The sequence below is a fragment of the Fulmarus glacialis genome, unplaced genomic scaffold (genome assembly GCF_000690835.1).
Source record: "Fulmarus glacialis isolate BGI_N327 unplaced genomic scaffold, ASM69083v1 scaffold11375, whole genome shotgun sequence".
In the NCBI taxonomy this organism is placed as follows: Eukaryota; Metazoa; Chordata; class Aves; order Procellariiformes; family Procellariidae; genus Fulmarus; species Fulmarus glacialis.
Window position 1 is genome coordinate 3,745 of NW_009211182.1, and position 17,268 is coordinate 21,012.

General features: G+C 37.7%; 1 protein-coding gene across 1 annotated transcript; it reads right to left on the reverse strand.

The window, feature by feature from the left end:
* Positions 1-1,418: 1,418 nt before the first annotated feature.
* Positions 1,419-15,784, reverse strand: DMGDH (dimethylglycine dehydrogenase; the record flags this gene model as incomplete). Its single annotated transcript, XM_009577437.1, has 9 exons — positions 1,419-1,478; positions 2,570-2,727; positions 3,637-3,854; positions 5,304-5,434; positions 7,963-8,128; positions 9,019-9,172; positions 9,339-9,508; positions 14,136-14,334; positions 15,529-15,784. Coding segments are annotated over 9 exons (1,512 nt in total), but the record flags the coding sequence as incomplete, so codon positions are not given.
* Positions 15,785-17,268: the final 1,484 nt, after the last annotated feature.

Below are 17,268 nucleotides of genomic sequence, written 5' to 3' on the forward strand. Positions count from 1 at the left end.
GATGGGTTCAACAGTTGGAGAGGAAAAGCATCTTCCTGGGTTCATCCCTGTAACTGTCGGTGAAATTGTCTCATAAAGATAAAAGCACCTTTACAGGTTTAACATGCCTCCATAATTCTTGCTACCCGAAGTTTAAGACTTTTGGAGCTATAACTTAAAGTTTGGGATTCCTTTTATCAGTTCCACAGTGTCTCCACATAACATGGCAAAAAATATCAAGGGTCATTTATTATCTGATTTATTACCCTTTCAGGTATAAAGGGAATACAAATAAAAAAAGAATTTGTCCCTGTATCACATGACATCATTGTAAAGATGGAATGTCTCACAAACATTACTTTTTCTTCTTGATCTCCCTTATTTAAAAATGTTGGCACATTCTCTATTATACAGATGAAAAACTGAGGCAAAAGATTAAGTCAGAAATACCCCCCATTTAGGGCATCTAACTTGAAATGTATAGCACCTGATTTTTTACATTAGAAACTTCACATCCACTGTGCAGGCAGCAGCTGTTTGAGTTGATGGGCTCACTGGTAGCAACAGATGGAATCAGAGCTGCACAGGAAATTATTTCACTGAGTTTCATGGAAAGATCCTCTATTTGACAGAGTTAGGACACTTGGTTTGAGTTTCATTCAGACCAGAAAAGAGAATTACAAGCAATTTCTGCATCTATTAGACTATAACAGAGTTTGATTTGCTAAAATATGAATATAAGAAAATGGGGATGCTGATAAAAGGAGATAGAATAACATCTTTTAATTTTTACTGCATATTTAAATTCAACTAGTCCCATTCTCTAAACTTCAAACCAGGCGGGAACAAGTTATGAGCAGAGGACCTCTTCAGAAATTCTACGAACAACTAATTGTTATTATTTTTTTAACCAAGATATTAATTTAACTTATATTTGACTCATATCCAAGTTATCAGTCAGCAGTTGTTCTGAAAAATCTATTGGTTTTTTCAGTTATTGCTGTACCAGAGTGGTAGCCAGGGAAAATGATCCTACAGACAACTCTTTTACCAAGAATAAGCAGGTAAAATGTTTCCACAATATGAACAGGCTTGTTCAGCTTGTATACAGATACTATGTGTTTACAAAAGCACATGACTCAAATTTCTCTATGAAAGGAAATCACAAAGAGTTATTTTTCATGTAGACAATATTGAGTATTTGCAACTTCCTGACCTAATGTATAATTTTGTTAGCAAGAAACATGGAAAAATATGAAACTTTTTTTTTTAAACAAATCGCTGCTTAATAAGGTAATTATTCTTATATACAGTAAAAAAAAGCTGCTCGGTTAATTTTCTAAACCTATTTTATTTTACAGATAATTACCTTTTTTTTTTCAAACACTTAAAGAATAACCTTGGGCATAATAGAACACTTTGAAAATGATAAGACATACCTTGTTTAGCTTTACAAAGTACTCTAGTCCAGCTTCCAATGGATTAGTGTCGCAGTTCATCTGTTAAAAAAAATAAAATTCACCATCCATACATGATGGACTATTATAGCTTTTGGGTTAGGGGGTGGGGGATATTTATTTAGTTATTCCATGCAGCCTTCTATTTACTCCTCGGTCAATGTCCTCCACATTGCATATGTGCAACTTCCATTTCAATACACTGTATGTTTCCTATACGTGATTTCAACAGAATATTATGCCTATTATGCCTACTATTATGCCTAATACAAAGTATAGATATGTAAATCATTCATCTAAGTTTCAATATACAAAGTAAACACACATTTCAGTAAGAAACAAAACTTTTCATCAAAGCAGAATAGAACCTGCAGAAGACTGAATAACTGAGGTATGCACATTAATTGCAACACAGCAGAATGCCTTAGTTGGAGAGGAAAAGAAAACACAAAGCCAATTTTATTTACCACCTTCCCATCAGGTGTAGGGGGAATGATTTGTTAGGCAGCACTTGAAGCAAGAATGAAAATAATTATCACTGGGCAAACAAAAAGGACCCCAAAATGCCCACAATTTCACCTTCCTGAGTGCTTTGCTTTCCCAAGGAATTGGGAAAAATTTCAGGTAAGCAGAAATTATACTGATTTCCCCCAAGTTCTCTAGGCCCCCTGAGTAGTTCTATATTGCGAGTGAGCAAATTCAGCAGAAACAAGCTAATGGGAAATGAAAAAGTTCCAAATACATTATGAAGCAAGAATAATTGGCCTCTCATGACACAGTTATTACAGAAATAAAACATTTTCAGAATCTATCAGCCAAACTTTTGATTTCAAAACACTAGTACTCAGCAAAACCCTCATAATTTTGTTATACACAAGAGGGAAAAACATCAGTGAATCAAAGTAAGTGTCTCTTTGCCAGCAGTGCAATGGAGTATACTAGTTACTCTTATTTAGAAGAGACACTGTTCAGAATTATAGCAGCTTTTCCTGCTCAAGGTAAATTTTCTTTTCATGCGAAATTAAGAAACTGGAACAAATACTATCTGAGATAGCTCTGACTAAAAGCTGTATAGTCATAATGAAATAAAGAAAATAAACAGAAAGAATAATAAAGAAGTTATATTTCCTGACCTCTGCCCCCCAGGCTCGGAAACCCTTTTCCAGCCTTAAAGCATTCAGAGCATATGTTCCAAAGTTGTCAATTCCCTCTTTTTGGCCAGCTTCCATGATTGCATTGTAAAGAGCTACAGAATCTTCTTTTCTATGGTAGAGCTCCCAGCCCAATTCACCTGTTATACAAACAAGATTACCGGTTTCATCAGCTCAACAATGAAACAATCCTAAAAAATACAGTCCTGTTCTTGGTAAAAGTGGGGATCAATGCTGTAGGTGTTAATTCACATTCTAGGGTCAATTCTGCTATCGTATATCACATCTAATTCCCTGCAAGAACCACCAGATGATTTATGTCCTAGATCCACTGCTTAAGCAGTGGTACTATTATTCTAATTTAAACTGTTAACTGAAATTGGGAGGGGGGGAGGGCGGGGGAGGGGCAGGAAATCAGAATAACTGATAAGAAAAGGTCATGTAGCAAAGTCACAATGAGAGATGACGCTTAAGGGCATTATAAACAGATGATGACTTGGCAAGTGAACAGCAAATGTAACTGAGTGTAAATAAGCTGAAAACAAGTATAGTGTATCATATTTAGTAAAATACAAAGAGAAGGACTTCAGCTGCTTCAGAATGGTCTGAATTCAGTCCATTGCAGTAGAGATAGACATAAAAATAAATAAAAATAAAAAGTAACTGAGAAAAACAAATACTCAGTATTACAATGTTACATTTTCTAAGCACTTGACAAACACTAATATACGGTAATCCAAAAACAATTCTCGACATTGGTTTTGGAGCAAATACCACAGAGGTTATCAGAACTGGCCTTTTGTTATGTAAAATAAATATTTACACTGAGTATTCTAGAGAAAAAGGTCTTGGAAAACTAAGCACAGACCCTGACCAGGTCACATTTGAAAATCAATGTACTGCATTTCCTCACACATTTATATATAAACTGTGAAGAACCTATTGCTTATGAATACACGATGAGATTTATTTTTCAACGAAATTTTAGTTACACTTACTATTTTATTTATTGCCTCTTTTCTTAAGAGTCTGTTTTCTCTATTGCTTACCTGTGTATGATATCCTAATGGCAGTAACAGCAATATCAGAAAGTTTCAAATGTCTAGACTGGAGAAACTTAAATGAACCATCACTCAGATCGTCACTTGTCAACTTCTGGAGGATCTGTCGGGCATATGGACCTGCTACACCAAGTACTCCCATCTCATCTGTTATGTTTTCTATTTCAACTTTATATCCACCTCTCACTACTTCCTCTTCTATCCATCTGCATGTAAAACACAAGTGACGTTAATTTTTTTATGAAAAATAACTGATTTAGACAAAGATTAAAAAGGAATAATTTTTTGTTAGTGTTCATCTTCCCAGCACTCCCAGTCCCACACCTTCTCAAAACCAATGGAAGTATGTGCTACATCAGATAATCAAATCTGTCATCGATGCTAAACAGTGTTTTCTGGTGAGATACCGGTATAGGAACACAGGGATCTGGGATACAGCCAGGAAAGGAGACAATTTAAATGGCTGGAACAGTATTTTCAAGATAAGAGAAAGAAGTGATCTCATAGAACTGAACACAGATTTGCCTTTGGATCCAGAATGTGTTAATAAAAAGTCGACATACAGAAAGAGTAAGCAATAAACACAATGAATGTAAGAAATCTCAAAATAAATTCCTCTGTGAACAGAAATGTACAATCAGGATTGTTCCTTCAGTACTTAAAGTATTGGCAGAAAATTCACTTTTGAATTTTGATTTAATCAAAAACATCAGCTGGGTATTGTCTTTCAGGAAGCTCACAAAATAAATGAAAGGAGTATATTTAAAAATCTTACAAAGTACTACTTTGTTAAGCAGTGCTAAAAGATCTCAGGCACAGGGGAGTACCAAACAGGACTGCTGAAATTCTGTAGCAGTAAATGCATTAGGTCTGGTTCTGCCATTTGGTTCCTGAATGTGCCAATGGTTCTACTGTTTCCCATGAGACTATTAGGAAACAGTATATTATTTATCGTGTGTTGGGGTAGCATATTTCAGTCTTTTATGTGTTGATTCATTTTGAATAACAGATTTGTCAGCAATCTCCAGTAAGAAAAACTCTTTTTCTTAGTATGCATGTACAGCCTCTTATAGCCCTAGAAATACCACTTCCAATGCTCATCGATGAAAAGCATTTTAATGAAATCATCCTGCACCTGCTTCTACCTCCTTTCTTTCTGTTGTTTCACTTTGTGGCCCCAGAGCCCAAAGCATAAGACATTATCACAGTATCAGGAAGACTGCATCACCCATCTGGATTGGCCAGGTCAACTTGTGTTTACAAGCCTGTGGGGTCATCCATGTTTAAAGCCAATTTTCTTTTTTGCGTAAGAGAAAACACTAGAAAGGAACAACCGTGCTGTGTTCCATTATGCAATGCCAAACACAAACAGGTTCAACAAAACAAGAACTACCTCCATTAAAGTATATTACATAACTATCAGTAAATTCTCCATCTTTTTACACCAACAATAATTCAATATGCAACTGCTTATACTTCAGAATTCAACTCAACCAAGTTTCTAAGAAACCAAAATCAATAAATAAGTAGAATTCACTTGAACCTAGCAAAAGGTTTGTTGAGTAATAATTACGAATTTGGCACTTAGTAAAAAGGTTTCTATATTAATGTGACTGTATAGCACTGTGTACTTACTGTGTCAAAAATAAACTAACCTCAGATCATGGAGTTCTGACCCTGAGCCAGTTACAAGCATAAATTCTTCAGGATACAGTTGAGAGACTGTTAGCTCAGCATATACTTTTCCTCTCGGTGTTAACATATGGCTTATATTTGTGGAACCCACCTACAGAGTAAAATTTGCAATTATTAAGAATGCAAAATAAACCTTTGAATTCTTATTATGAAATACATGGAAATATGTCTTTACTTGAAAGAACGACATTTTTATGTCTGTTCTGCTATGCCATAATGGGAGCAGACAGATACACAATTGGCCAAGCTTAAGCTTTACAGTGGAAATTTCATGCTTTTCTTCATAGAAAAAATTGAGATTTTTGAAATGAGATAAATCAAGACCTTTATAAATATTTGTTAATTTTGTATTACACAGGGTGTTCTTAAGCTACATTTGATTTAAGAATGTACTTTCAATGCAAATTCAATCAATCTAAGTTTATTCTCTGATCATCAGAATAAAAAATTCTACGTGTTATTGACATAAATATTCTTTTTCAATCATGTGAATAAAGCTTTCAGATCCCGAAAGGATAACATTACTTTGCCCCTTACTTTAATGAAAGAAATACTGAGCTGGCTTATGCTTTCGTGGCCCTGATTTATGTGTCCTTTTATATTTTATGTAGTTGCTGACTATGAATCTACATCTCTGTTCATTTGAATCAGGTTCGTGTAGAAATGTGATCTCTAGAGGCAAAATTTCAGCTAACAGGTACTTAGCTGTGACCATAAAACGTACACATGTTCATACAGATATCACCCATACAAACAGAAATATGAATGTGCCATAGCTGTTGTGCTGGTCTCGTTCCAGAGGCAAACTTTAATCCCTCTTATTTCATTCTGCTTTCATAAGAACCTTGTCAATCACCCAGTCAGTGCCCAGATTCCAGACAATGAATGGAAAAAGGAAAAACATTGCAGATATTAACATTCTTCTGCAAGCTTATATTACATTCATATAGTTACTGGCATATTACAGGCACATAATTGAATTTTCAGGATCTGATGGCAGTCACACTCAGCCTGGTTGTGATATAAATGTATCTCCAGTAACTTCACTGAATTATCTTATGATGCAGACAAGCATGAATGGTACCAAAAATTAGCTTAAATAATCAACTGTTGTGAATGCTGGAGTTTTAAGTGGACTCATAAACTGATCGTTCTATTTTGCCTTCTATCCTTCTTTTTCCCCTTAGCAACAGAACAAAAACTCCACAGAAAGGACTCACTTTGTTCTCATAATTTCCTGTTTGATCTTACTTTCCCCCCACCACATAAATATATTCAGCAAGTGTTACCCATGCCCATTGATGACAGTTACCCCACCGCTACCCCAAGCTAGAAAGAAGACAAACTTTTAATCTATATTGCTATCACAAAAGTAAAACAATAAAAAATATGATTACATGGCAATTCAGGTTCTTCTTTCTCCTAAACCTATAGGACACTATTCTTGTGTACAGCTTTCCCATCCAGTTGGCTATGACCTCTGAGAAGAAGTTCTCTTACCTTCATAACTACAGTCTCGGTGTACCTCCTGTTGCCCTATGCTTCCTCCCTCTGGTGTCTGAAGCAGCTAAAACCATCACCTACAGCAAAAACTTAATAAAATTCTGTGCTGAAAGGAGCAAACCCCATGGCTGTAGCACTTCGGAAAGAAACAATCTGCTTGCTGGAGGTGTATCTCTGAAGTTAAAAACACTAGATGAAAGTGGTTGACAAAGCAGGAAGGTAAAGGGACTCATGGAGCACTACCATAAACTGAGGACCAACAACAAGAAACTTGGGGTAGTTTGCCACGGTGTGTCATTTTTGAAAACAGGATCATATTCTGAGAATCTGTGAGCAGCCACACCTGTGGAGAAAGGACAGGTGTGACCTGAAAGCTGGATATCCCAAATATTTGCAACGCTGCCTGCTTCAGGCAGCCAGCTGTAAAACAGAGTCAGTATGAGGGGGGTGGAAAATAAGCATGGGTCACATTAAAAAAAACCAAAACTGTTCCCTTGGGCATCCAGGAAGAATAAAACATCCAGCTATGGTCAGGCAGGAGCACCTTCCACTGCTCTCCTCTGCTGCCTGAAGCTGCCACAGTACAGCGCAGTTTTAGGCGGACAGCTGCCAAGCTATTCTGGTACTACTGTAAAAGAATTCCATGTGAGATTCACTTGGACTTCTTTAGACAAAGATTTGAAACACTGAAGGAAACACCTTTTTATTGTAAAGGTGACTGAGCATAGGAACAGGTTGCCCAGAGAGCTGGTGGAGTCTCCATCCTTGGAGATGTTTAAAAGCCATCTGGACATAGTCCTGGGCAACGAGCTCCAGATGACCTGCTTGAACACAGGGTTGGACAAGGTGACATCCAGAGGTCCCTTCCAACGTCAACCATTCTATGATTCAATGATTTGTGCCAAAAGATACTTCTACATGGGGCTACTCTAATATAAACTCCACTGTCCATGCTCTTAACTGAGTGAAATACATTCCCTGACACAGCAATCTCTCCAAAAGATTTGAGTGGTATCTGAAAGATATGGCAATAATATTATGCTTCATTTTCCATTTCTGAAACAGATCTTGTTTGTCTAAATCCTACATTAAAACAGTTATCACTGTCCCATTTACCTTTGGAACAACATTTGCAAATAGATGATCCAGCAGCTTAACAGAATCTGTGCCTTTTACTTTAAACTTGCCAAATGGTGACAGGTCAATCACACCGACTTTTTCCATAACCTGTTTATACTCACGACCCACAGGGTCAAACCAATTTGTGCGCCGAAAACTGGGTCTGAAACAGAGCATTTACATATATAAAACACAACTTGGAAATTTTGTGCTCTTTTCAGCAAAACGTAGTCTTCAGTTTCTTCAGTTCAATAATCATTCAAAAGAGATAGACTTTCCTAATTGTAGGTAGCTTACCCAATATTTTCCTTGGTCTAACATAGCTTAATTATTAAAATCCTTTAACAACAGAGAAAGATATGGGTTGATATTTTATCAACCATTTTGTACAATAAACTGTGAACTGTTCAAATGTTAGAAGTAGTAGTCTGTCATGTGTAAATTTACAGCATACTTTGTTGCTGAATCATTTATTTGAGTTTAAGGTGTCAAAGGCTTTATTTCTGAACAGCTGAGTGTGTCTCTTTATTCCTTTAAGAGCCTCATTTAGATTGGAACTCCAGTATCCCTGTGGAAAACATTTATTTGCTGGATGCTCCCTGATGCAAGCAGGTAACGAGGTAGGCAGGCACAGAAAAAAAAAAAAAGAGGATTGGGCTTCTCCTTTCCTGAGAATTATACAGAATCAGCTTTTTCGTGAAAACATTATACTGTGCTGCTGATCAAATAATAAGAAAGGGAGAGAAATACAAATTTATAATGAACAAGTTGTTCTCCAATCTTTTCCTTGAGCTAGGCTGCTCCCTGATACCCCATAGCTAGAGAGTTACAGGAAACCTCAATGTGTGTTTTGAAATGTCTGCATTATCAGAATGAAATGGATTCTAAACTATAGAAAAAACAATAATGGAAGATCTATCTAATAGATACCTTTAGCTGAAATGAATGATAAATGTATGCTTTTTATTAAACTTAACTCAGATGGCCCTTGTTGTCATGACAATTTATCAGCGGGGAAGCGGGGGTGTGGGGGGGAGGTAATCTTTTATTTACTTGTATCCAGTCTCATCTCCAGGTTTGTAGAACCAATGAGGTTGCTCCCATCCTGCATGAAAGCCCATTGAACATTTTGATTTCAGCAAATCATACAGCCCACTGGTTCTTTCAGTTGGTCTCCCAGCAAATCTTTCTTCTTTAGGGTAACCAACTAGAGGGGAAAAAAAACCAAACCAAAAACCACGGCATACTAAATACTGTAAATCACGAAGATAGAATAGATATTAATATATATATATAAACAGAGAAATCTAGAGGCAGGCTTTGATGGAATCGATTTTTGGGATATAAATATATTTTAAAAAATACCTTCTTACCAATGTTATTAAAACCATAAGATTCTCTTGCTTTGGCTGCTGTGTATTCTGTGGTGGTCCACTTTCCATACCGGTTGGGATCCAATTCTATCAGGTCAAATGTAGGTTCTCCCTCAAGGATCCAGTCACTGAGGTACTTTCCTATGCCACCAGCATGTATAATGCCATACCTTAAAAACAGGAAAAAGTCCTGTAGTGCCAAGTCTTTTTTTGTTCGTTTTTAAAAATCAGTACTAGCATATACTACTAATACACCCCCTAAAGTATTCTAAATTTTTCCCTCTGTTTTTTTCTTATTTTGATTTGTTCTATTTTGTCTTGTTTTCCAAGATTACATGGTTTATTGACAGATATTTCTACTGCCCCACTGTCAGCAGCAAAACTCCATTGCTGATGTACGGCATTTGCAGTGTTTGAGATAGCAGCAAGCATTTTCTTTCTCTAAAGTTCAGAATTTAACAATCTTTTCCAGGGACATTAGAACTCTTCAACAATTAATACTAAAGAAAGTACTCAAACTTCTGATATCCATTAAATACACTTTCTAGGTATTTTGTCATAGAATACCTCTTCTTTTTTACCCAGATTTGATTAAACCAGACTCACATTTGAAAATCAGACATTCTAGCAGCTACAATGAATATTTACATTACAGTGACAAGAGCAACAGCAGCAAAAGTCAGGAGACAACACTACCAAGACAGCTTTAATGAATCAGGGAATTTAGAGGAACTGCAGATAAAACTAGAAGACTTGTTTGCAGTGGTGCAAGAGTTGAAAGCTGCTTTTTCTCACCTGATTTACGTTCCCTGTTCTCCACTATAACTACAAAGAGAACTGTTTCCAGAAAGCTTATGCTAACAAAATAAACACGTAAAATTTTCTGCTACCAGTCTGTAGCAAAAGCCTGTCCTGTTTCTACATAATGAGTGCGTGAAGGATCAGACTGTAGAGGAAATCTCTTGTTAGAAACCTGCATTAAAGGAACCACACCAGACAGCAAAGGTAGATGCTCAAAAGTTATGAAGTGATAGATGAAAGGATTCCTTACTTAAACATTTTGTACATAATTCTAACTTTCAAAATGCTTGACATTTTGACATCCATAGGGAAAAAGCTGTGTATGAAATGTGCTCCTGTGAGGTACCTGAAGTGGACAACTGGGGACAAGGATCTTTGTTGTGCTGCAATATGTGTATCTTGCTACTCAGTCTACATATGACCAAACAGTACTACGTAATGCTGAATTAGAGGCACCTCAGATTTGACACCAAAACATTTAATGACAAATAATTTTTAATACTGAATTATTTAAAACTTTTTATTTTAGTACCTCTGTGAATTTGTTTGCCATGTCTAAAAAATAAGTGTCAAAATAGCCTCCTGTCCAGGGAAGATGTGAAAATAAGTTCTTAGTTATTTGTGAAGTGCTCCAATGAGCACAACAGAAAAATGCTTGAAGAAATAGTAAGTCTGTCCAAAACCACATTTAGATTAGCATGCACCAATTAAATCACAGACACTCACACTGAATAGTGAAGCTAAAACAAAATTGAATTGCTGTTTATCAACTTCGCATCCTGAATTCTATGCCCTCAATTAAATAGGCAAGGATCTTATGGGAAAAAAAAAAAGGATGTAATCATTTAATTCTAATGCATATGCATAAGGAGAATGAATTCAGATTACACAGATAACTTAGTTCTGGCACTTCCTAACTGTAGGATGCCTGACTTCATAATATTAATGAGATTACTTTGATATAGTGGGGTTTTATCTGTAATTTATTTATTGATTTAAATAAAACAGAAATATCAAACAGCTGAGTACATGAAGTAATTCTGCCAAACACACTCCTTTAGGCTGTTCAGCATAAATATTCAGATTCTCAGCACAAGCTTGTGTCACCACAGTTGATGCAATAAGGATGAGTGCTTGTAAACTGCCACTCCGCAAGTACTACAGAACGGCTAGCCATCGCTGGAGTTCATTTAATTAGGCAGCTCTCAGTTATTCATGGATGTAAGTTTTGTAACCATGGCTATGATGCCTTCAAGATCGGCTCTAGAAGAAGTTTTAGACAGCTTAAGTCTCTCTGCACCATTCACTGCAGCCAAAAGCACAGGGGAACACAGCACAGAGACCACTGCATGACTCTGGGTGGCAACAGACCAAATACAATGAAGTTTTTTAGCTTTAGCTAAAGACTGCTGAGCTGATGGCAGGGTAACCCTGGGGGCAAGACAGCCCTGCAATGTGGAGTTGCTACTACAGGCACAGCACTGCACGTGGGCTGACTGGTCTCTGCGCTCTGCAGAACTTTGCAGCACTGACTCTGTGCAATCTGTTGATTTTGGTGCTCCTAGCTGGGCCTACATTATCATTGGGTGCCCAAATCCATCATTACGTCAGATAATGGGGAGCTGATTGTATTAATATACCACTGCAGTTCTGCTACACAAGAATGAAACACCTGCTTTGCAGGGATGGGATGTTACAAGTAGTTGTAAAGAGTGGTACAGTTTAGGAATCTCAGTCTTCACATGAGGATTTAGAGAAAATTCCCTTAATGAACACAAACTGCCCTTCTCTGTTCTTCTTCTCTCCTTCCAATCCCTGCCAGATTATCTTCCCCATTGTTCCTGTCCTATTCTTGTGTCTTACTTCTTTGTAAGTCCTTGCTTCCCACCAATTTTCAACTCATTCCACTCCTTTTTCCTAGGAAATCTGACTCCTTGCATACCATGGTCCCTTTTCTAGTGTCTTTGACCCAAGTTTAGCCATTTTTCTATCCCATTTCTGCAGGAAAACTCCTGTTCAGTCTCTGTCTATGGAATACTACTGTAGATAGAATGCAGGAATCTTAGTGCAAGATTTAGTGAGTCTCTATTAAGTGTTGATGAGCTGTAACATTTATAAAGGCTTGTGAATGGGCCTCATAGATAGATTTTGTGAAGAACAGCAAAAAGGCTTTAGGAGAAAGGTCAGTTCTGCCAAATGTGAAGCTCATTCTCAGAAAATGGGGAAATTAGAGATTTTCAAAAGAAAGACTTCACCCCAAAAACCTTAACACAGCAAAACAACATAACTTTCAAAAAATCTCGTTCTTTGGCATGGTTACACTGCTTTGACTTAAACTTTTTTCAATAACATTCTAGCCTACTCTTGTTAACATTTTCAAAGCTATAACTGAAAACAGTCTTAAATGGGAAGTGTTGAGCAACCTTAATAATAAACAGTGCTACAAGCTCTGCTAACTATACTTATTAACTTCTTTGCACATTAAAATGCCTAGCAAGCTGCTAATTTTAGGTAATAAAAATCCTCTAAACTAACAGCACTAAGTCCTCTGTCACAATGTCCCTGCTAGTTGACTATGAGATAAGGATTTGCTAATGCACACAAAAAATTACAACACTGGTAGAAACACTGCAGTGACCCAGAAGCGTAGAACAGAGTCAAAAGTCCCTGAAAAGCAGACAAAGCAATCCAATGACAGCAACATAATTGCGACCTGTATCTAAACATTTAGAGATTAATCAAATTCCTGAAATAAGTTGTTTAAAGAAACTTAAACATGTAACACTGGTCTTCAGTTATTCCTATATGGAACTTTGATTCTGCTCCCATTGACACCAATGAAGAAAAACAGGCTCCAAAGTCTGGCAGCACAGTAATGAAGTTAAACAATCGGTGAACGAGGACTAGGCAAATCACTTTTGTAACTATAAGTTCTGCGAATGTTACTAAAAGATAACAATTTTTTTTTTTTTTAAATCCAAGCAGCAAAGGTGAATACCTTTCACAATGAATCATTGCAAAATTACCAAACCTTTTTATTTTGAGGACCTCGGAAAGCACGTTAGTGGTACTGCCTTATCTTATGATCTGACGGTTTGTTTGGTTTGGACTGAAAGAAAACTGGAAAAACCTGAGCTGGATTTTGAACAGCAAGTTAGGCAATTTGAAAACAGAATGTGTTCAATTACATGTGCCTGGAATTGTATTCAGTTCATTCTATCCATCTTGAATCAATGGTCAAACTAAGACAATTAAAGAGAAGTCAGTTGGAGTTTTACCACTGACTTCCGTGGGGCCAGAGTATATAAGATGTAAGTCACATTCAAAGAAAATATTGTAATGGGCAGGAGAGAATAATGACACCAATAAAACACGCATTCCTGTTGTCACACTGCGCTCATTTGCTTTCCTCCAACATCTAGCAACATCATTTCTCAGCTCAACCTTCAACAGTCAGAACCATTACTGTGTTCTTATCCCTAGAGCAGCCAGTACGCTGGCAGTGCCTTCTGCTTAGTATGCCTTCCACTCTTCACCTGGAAGTTAATACCTCATATTAGAAGTTCTCCCTGTACCAATCATTCTTGCCACAACTTCAGTGACACCAGTTTCTGCATATGCCAAACAATGGTTGACCACAATGTAATTCAAAGCAACACATAAAATGAACTGGAAAGTGTGTTGTGAAGGCCAGCAGTTTTATGACTTTAACTTGCTGCACAGACAGTACCAAGTACTACCCATTTCTTGCTGCTTCATAAAGGGTCACAGATATTGGCCTCCAGAATAAAAGGAGGAAACAAATTGAAAAAATAGTGAGAATTACGAAGAAGAAGTGAGAGATTACGTAGGTGTGGTAATTACGACTATTTCCAATTATATTTTACATAAAATACATGCAAAACAATCCCCAAACCCATAAAAATTCGCAAAGCTTGAGCTGACTGCCATTTTAACAGTATGACAGACAGAAGTTGTCATGAAGAATTTACTCACCCGAAACCAATAGCTACCCAGTAATTTCTGACACCCTGATGTGGTCCCACCATAGGAAGAATGTCGGGAGAATAGGTGATAGGACCCGCAATTGTGTTTACGATGTCTGCATTTTTCAGAACTGGGACCATTTCCATAGCAGCCTCAATATGCTCCATTATTCTGTCTAAATCAGACTCAAAAAGTTCTTTTCCAAAACCTGTACAAATATTTGACTCTTATTATATACTTAATTACACTGAAAATACTTACATTTTAAATACAGTTATGCAATTTACATATATAAAAGTTATATGGAATTCATCAGTGAGTTTGTTCAAGCCTTTGCCATCCTACACGAGAAATTGGTGCGCATAAATCCCTAGCTACCTGCAGGATCAAGTTTATTGTTACTGCAGTTACAGTGTCCTTTATACATATTTGTTTAACCCTAAGATCACGCAAATTCAACAATGATGTAGAAAAGAAATGGAGAAACACAGAAACTTCCTTCTATGTTAACAAGACCCACTTATTTTTCTCAATATGCCAACAATTTGGGAGGGGAAGAAAGATATTGCCTGTGTCAGCTTATGATTTCCATGGTGTTTAGTGAATTCCTGGATGTATTTCAGCCTTCAGTCTGGGCTCTAAGCATTATTAAACATCACTTTGTAGAGGGACTTGACACTATTGGAGACAGTAAGTTCAGGAAGCTATGACAGTGCAATCCAAAGCCCAACAATGTTGATTGCTCTTCCTTCGGAAACACGTGTTTTTTTTAAAACAGCAACACTATTGACTTAATATAACTTTCTGCCCAGAAGTGAATAGAAAGCTGGAGCCTAGATATAACACAGTAATTTTAATTTTTTTTTTTTAATAAGCAGTAGTATGACATTGTTGGGATGTTTTGTACAAAAATTCTACACAAATCTACAGCTCTCTTGCACTTATATCCGAGCACAGCATTTTGTCTAAGACATTCCTTTGCTATACCTGTGTTCCTATTTGACAACCACATTATCTCTGTGGGAACAGCAAAAATCCAAAGCCCCTGTCATTATGCTGGAGAGAACTGTAACTTAGAAAAATCCCTATTCAGTTGCAAAAGGCTACATAACACAGATTTGGTTATCTAATCACATCATACATCTAATCACAACACACAGGCACCTGTTCAGAGAGTAGGGTAAGACTATGTTGTAGATGTGTTTTTTATGTTACGTTTTTATTTCTGTTCACTCCTACCATTAGAGTTCTATTCTTCGAAAAAAAGTTTCTACATTACAATTGCGCATTGCAAATATTTTCTATTTTCCATAACATAAGGCAGCATGGCAGGCTGGGATTTATACACATTAAAACGTGTGCTAGTGCGTATCAAGTTTAAAGATTTAATGTTCTTAATTACCTGGTGGGACTCCATTTGTTACCCATGAGTCCTGCAGCTTCATCTTCTCCTCACTTTCGTATGGACCAAATAAAAGACCATCCCTTTCTTGCCTTAGATAATATGATCCTTCTAAGTCACGAATCACAGGCAATTCTGTTTTTAGGGCTTTCACTTCAGGGATAGTTGATGTCACAACATACTGATGATGAACGGGTATGAGAGGGTGCTGCAGGCCAATCATCTTGCCTATTTCACGGGCCCAGAAGCCTAGAGAAGACAAAAAACAAAATAGAAATATTCAAAGACCAATTTCAGTGAATAGAAAATAACAGTAAAACATTTGCAGGAAGCACATGGAATGTGACAAAGACATTTTTTTCCATACTTTTAATTTTCAAATTATTTTTCATATTATCCAGCATAATTTTCTCTCTATAATTCGATGTCCTTGTTTCTAATTATACTACCATATATTATTCTAGTATACAGATATTAAAAAAATGTAATTGGAAAAATATAAATTAGGCTTCTAAAAGTTCAGAAGAGAGTTTAGTTAACAGTCCCACAAACTCCATGGTTTATTTCAGTAAAGTAGGTCTGCAATGCAGTCATGGCAAAGTCAGAGACGCTTAAAAATCAGAATAAATTACCTCACACCATAGGTGTTAACCTAGCCTCTTACTATCAACCAAATGAGCTAGTATGTTTTCCCAGGACAGTAGTCAAGTCCTAACGCCCCGATAGAGCAAGGCAGTACTTTCAATCCATCCCACTCCTACCACTTGGATGCTAGTGCCAGCAATAGATGCCCAGAGCCTGAAGGATCACAGGTCATCAGGAGAGCGCCTGAAAAGCGGGACAAAGGACCCCCAGCCAGTAAGACAGCTTCATCAGGGGCCCAACTTAAATGCCTCTGTGCAAACGCACGTAGCATGGGGAATAAACAAGAGGAGTTAGAGATGTGCGCACAACTGCAGGGCTACAAACTTATTGGCATCACGGAGACGTGGTGGATGGCTCCTATGATTGGAGTGTTGGGATGGAGGGATACAGACCCTTTAGGAAGGACAGGCAGGGCTCGCCCTCGAGGTCACTGCCCAGCTGGGGTGCATGGAGCTCCGCCTGGGATGGATGAGGAGCCGGCCAAGAGCTTATGGGTCAGGATTAAAGGGAGGGCAGGCACAGGTGACGTTATGGAAGGGTCTGCTACAGGCCACCTCATGAGGAAGTCAGAGCGGATGAGGCTCTCTATAGACAGATAGGAGCAGCCTCACATTCAGAAGCCTTGGTCCTCATGGGTGACTTCAACCACCCCGATATCCGTTGGAGGGACAACACAGCAGGGTGTAAACAATCCAGGAGGTTTCTGGAATGCGTCAATGATAACTTCCTTCTCCAAGTGGTAGAGAAGCCAACGAGGAGAGGTGCTATGCTGGACCTTGTTCTCACCAACAAGGAGGGACTGGTGGGGAATGTGAAGCTCAAGAGCAGCCTTGGCTGCAGTGACCATGAAATGGTGGAGTTCAAGATCCTTAGGGCACCAAGGAGGGCGCACAGCAGGCTCACTACCCTGGACTTCAGGAGAGCAGATCTCAGGGATCTGCTTCTTAGAGTGCCATGGGACAAAGCCTTGGAGGGAAGAGGGGCCCAAGAAAGCTGGTTAATATTCAGTGATCACCTCCTCCAAGCTCAGGAGCGATGCATCCCAACAAAGAGGAAGACAGGTAAAAATGCCAGGAGGCCTGCATGGATGAACAA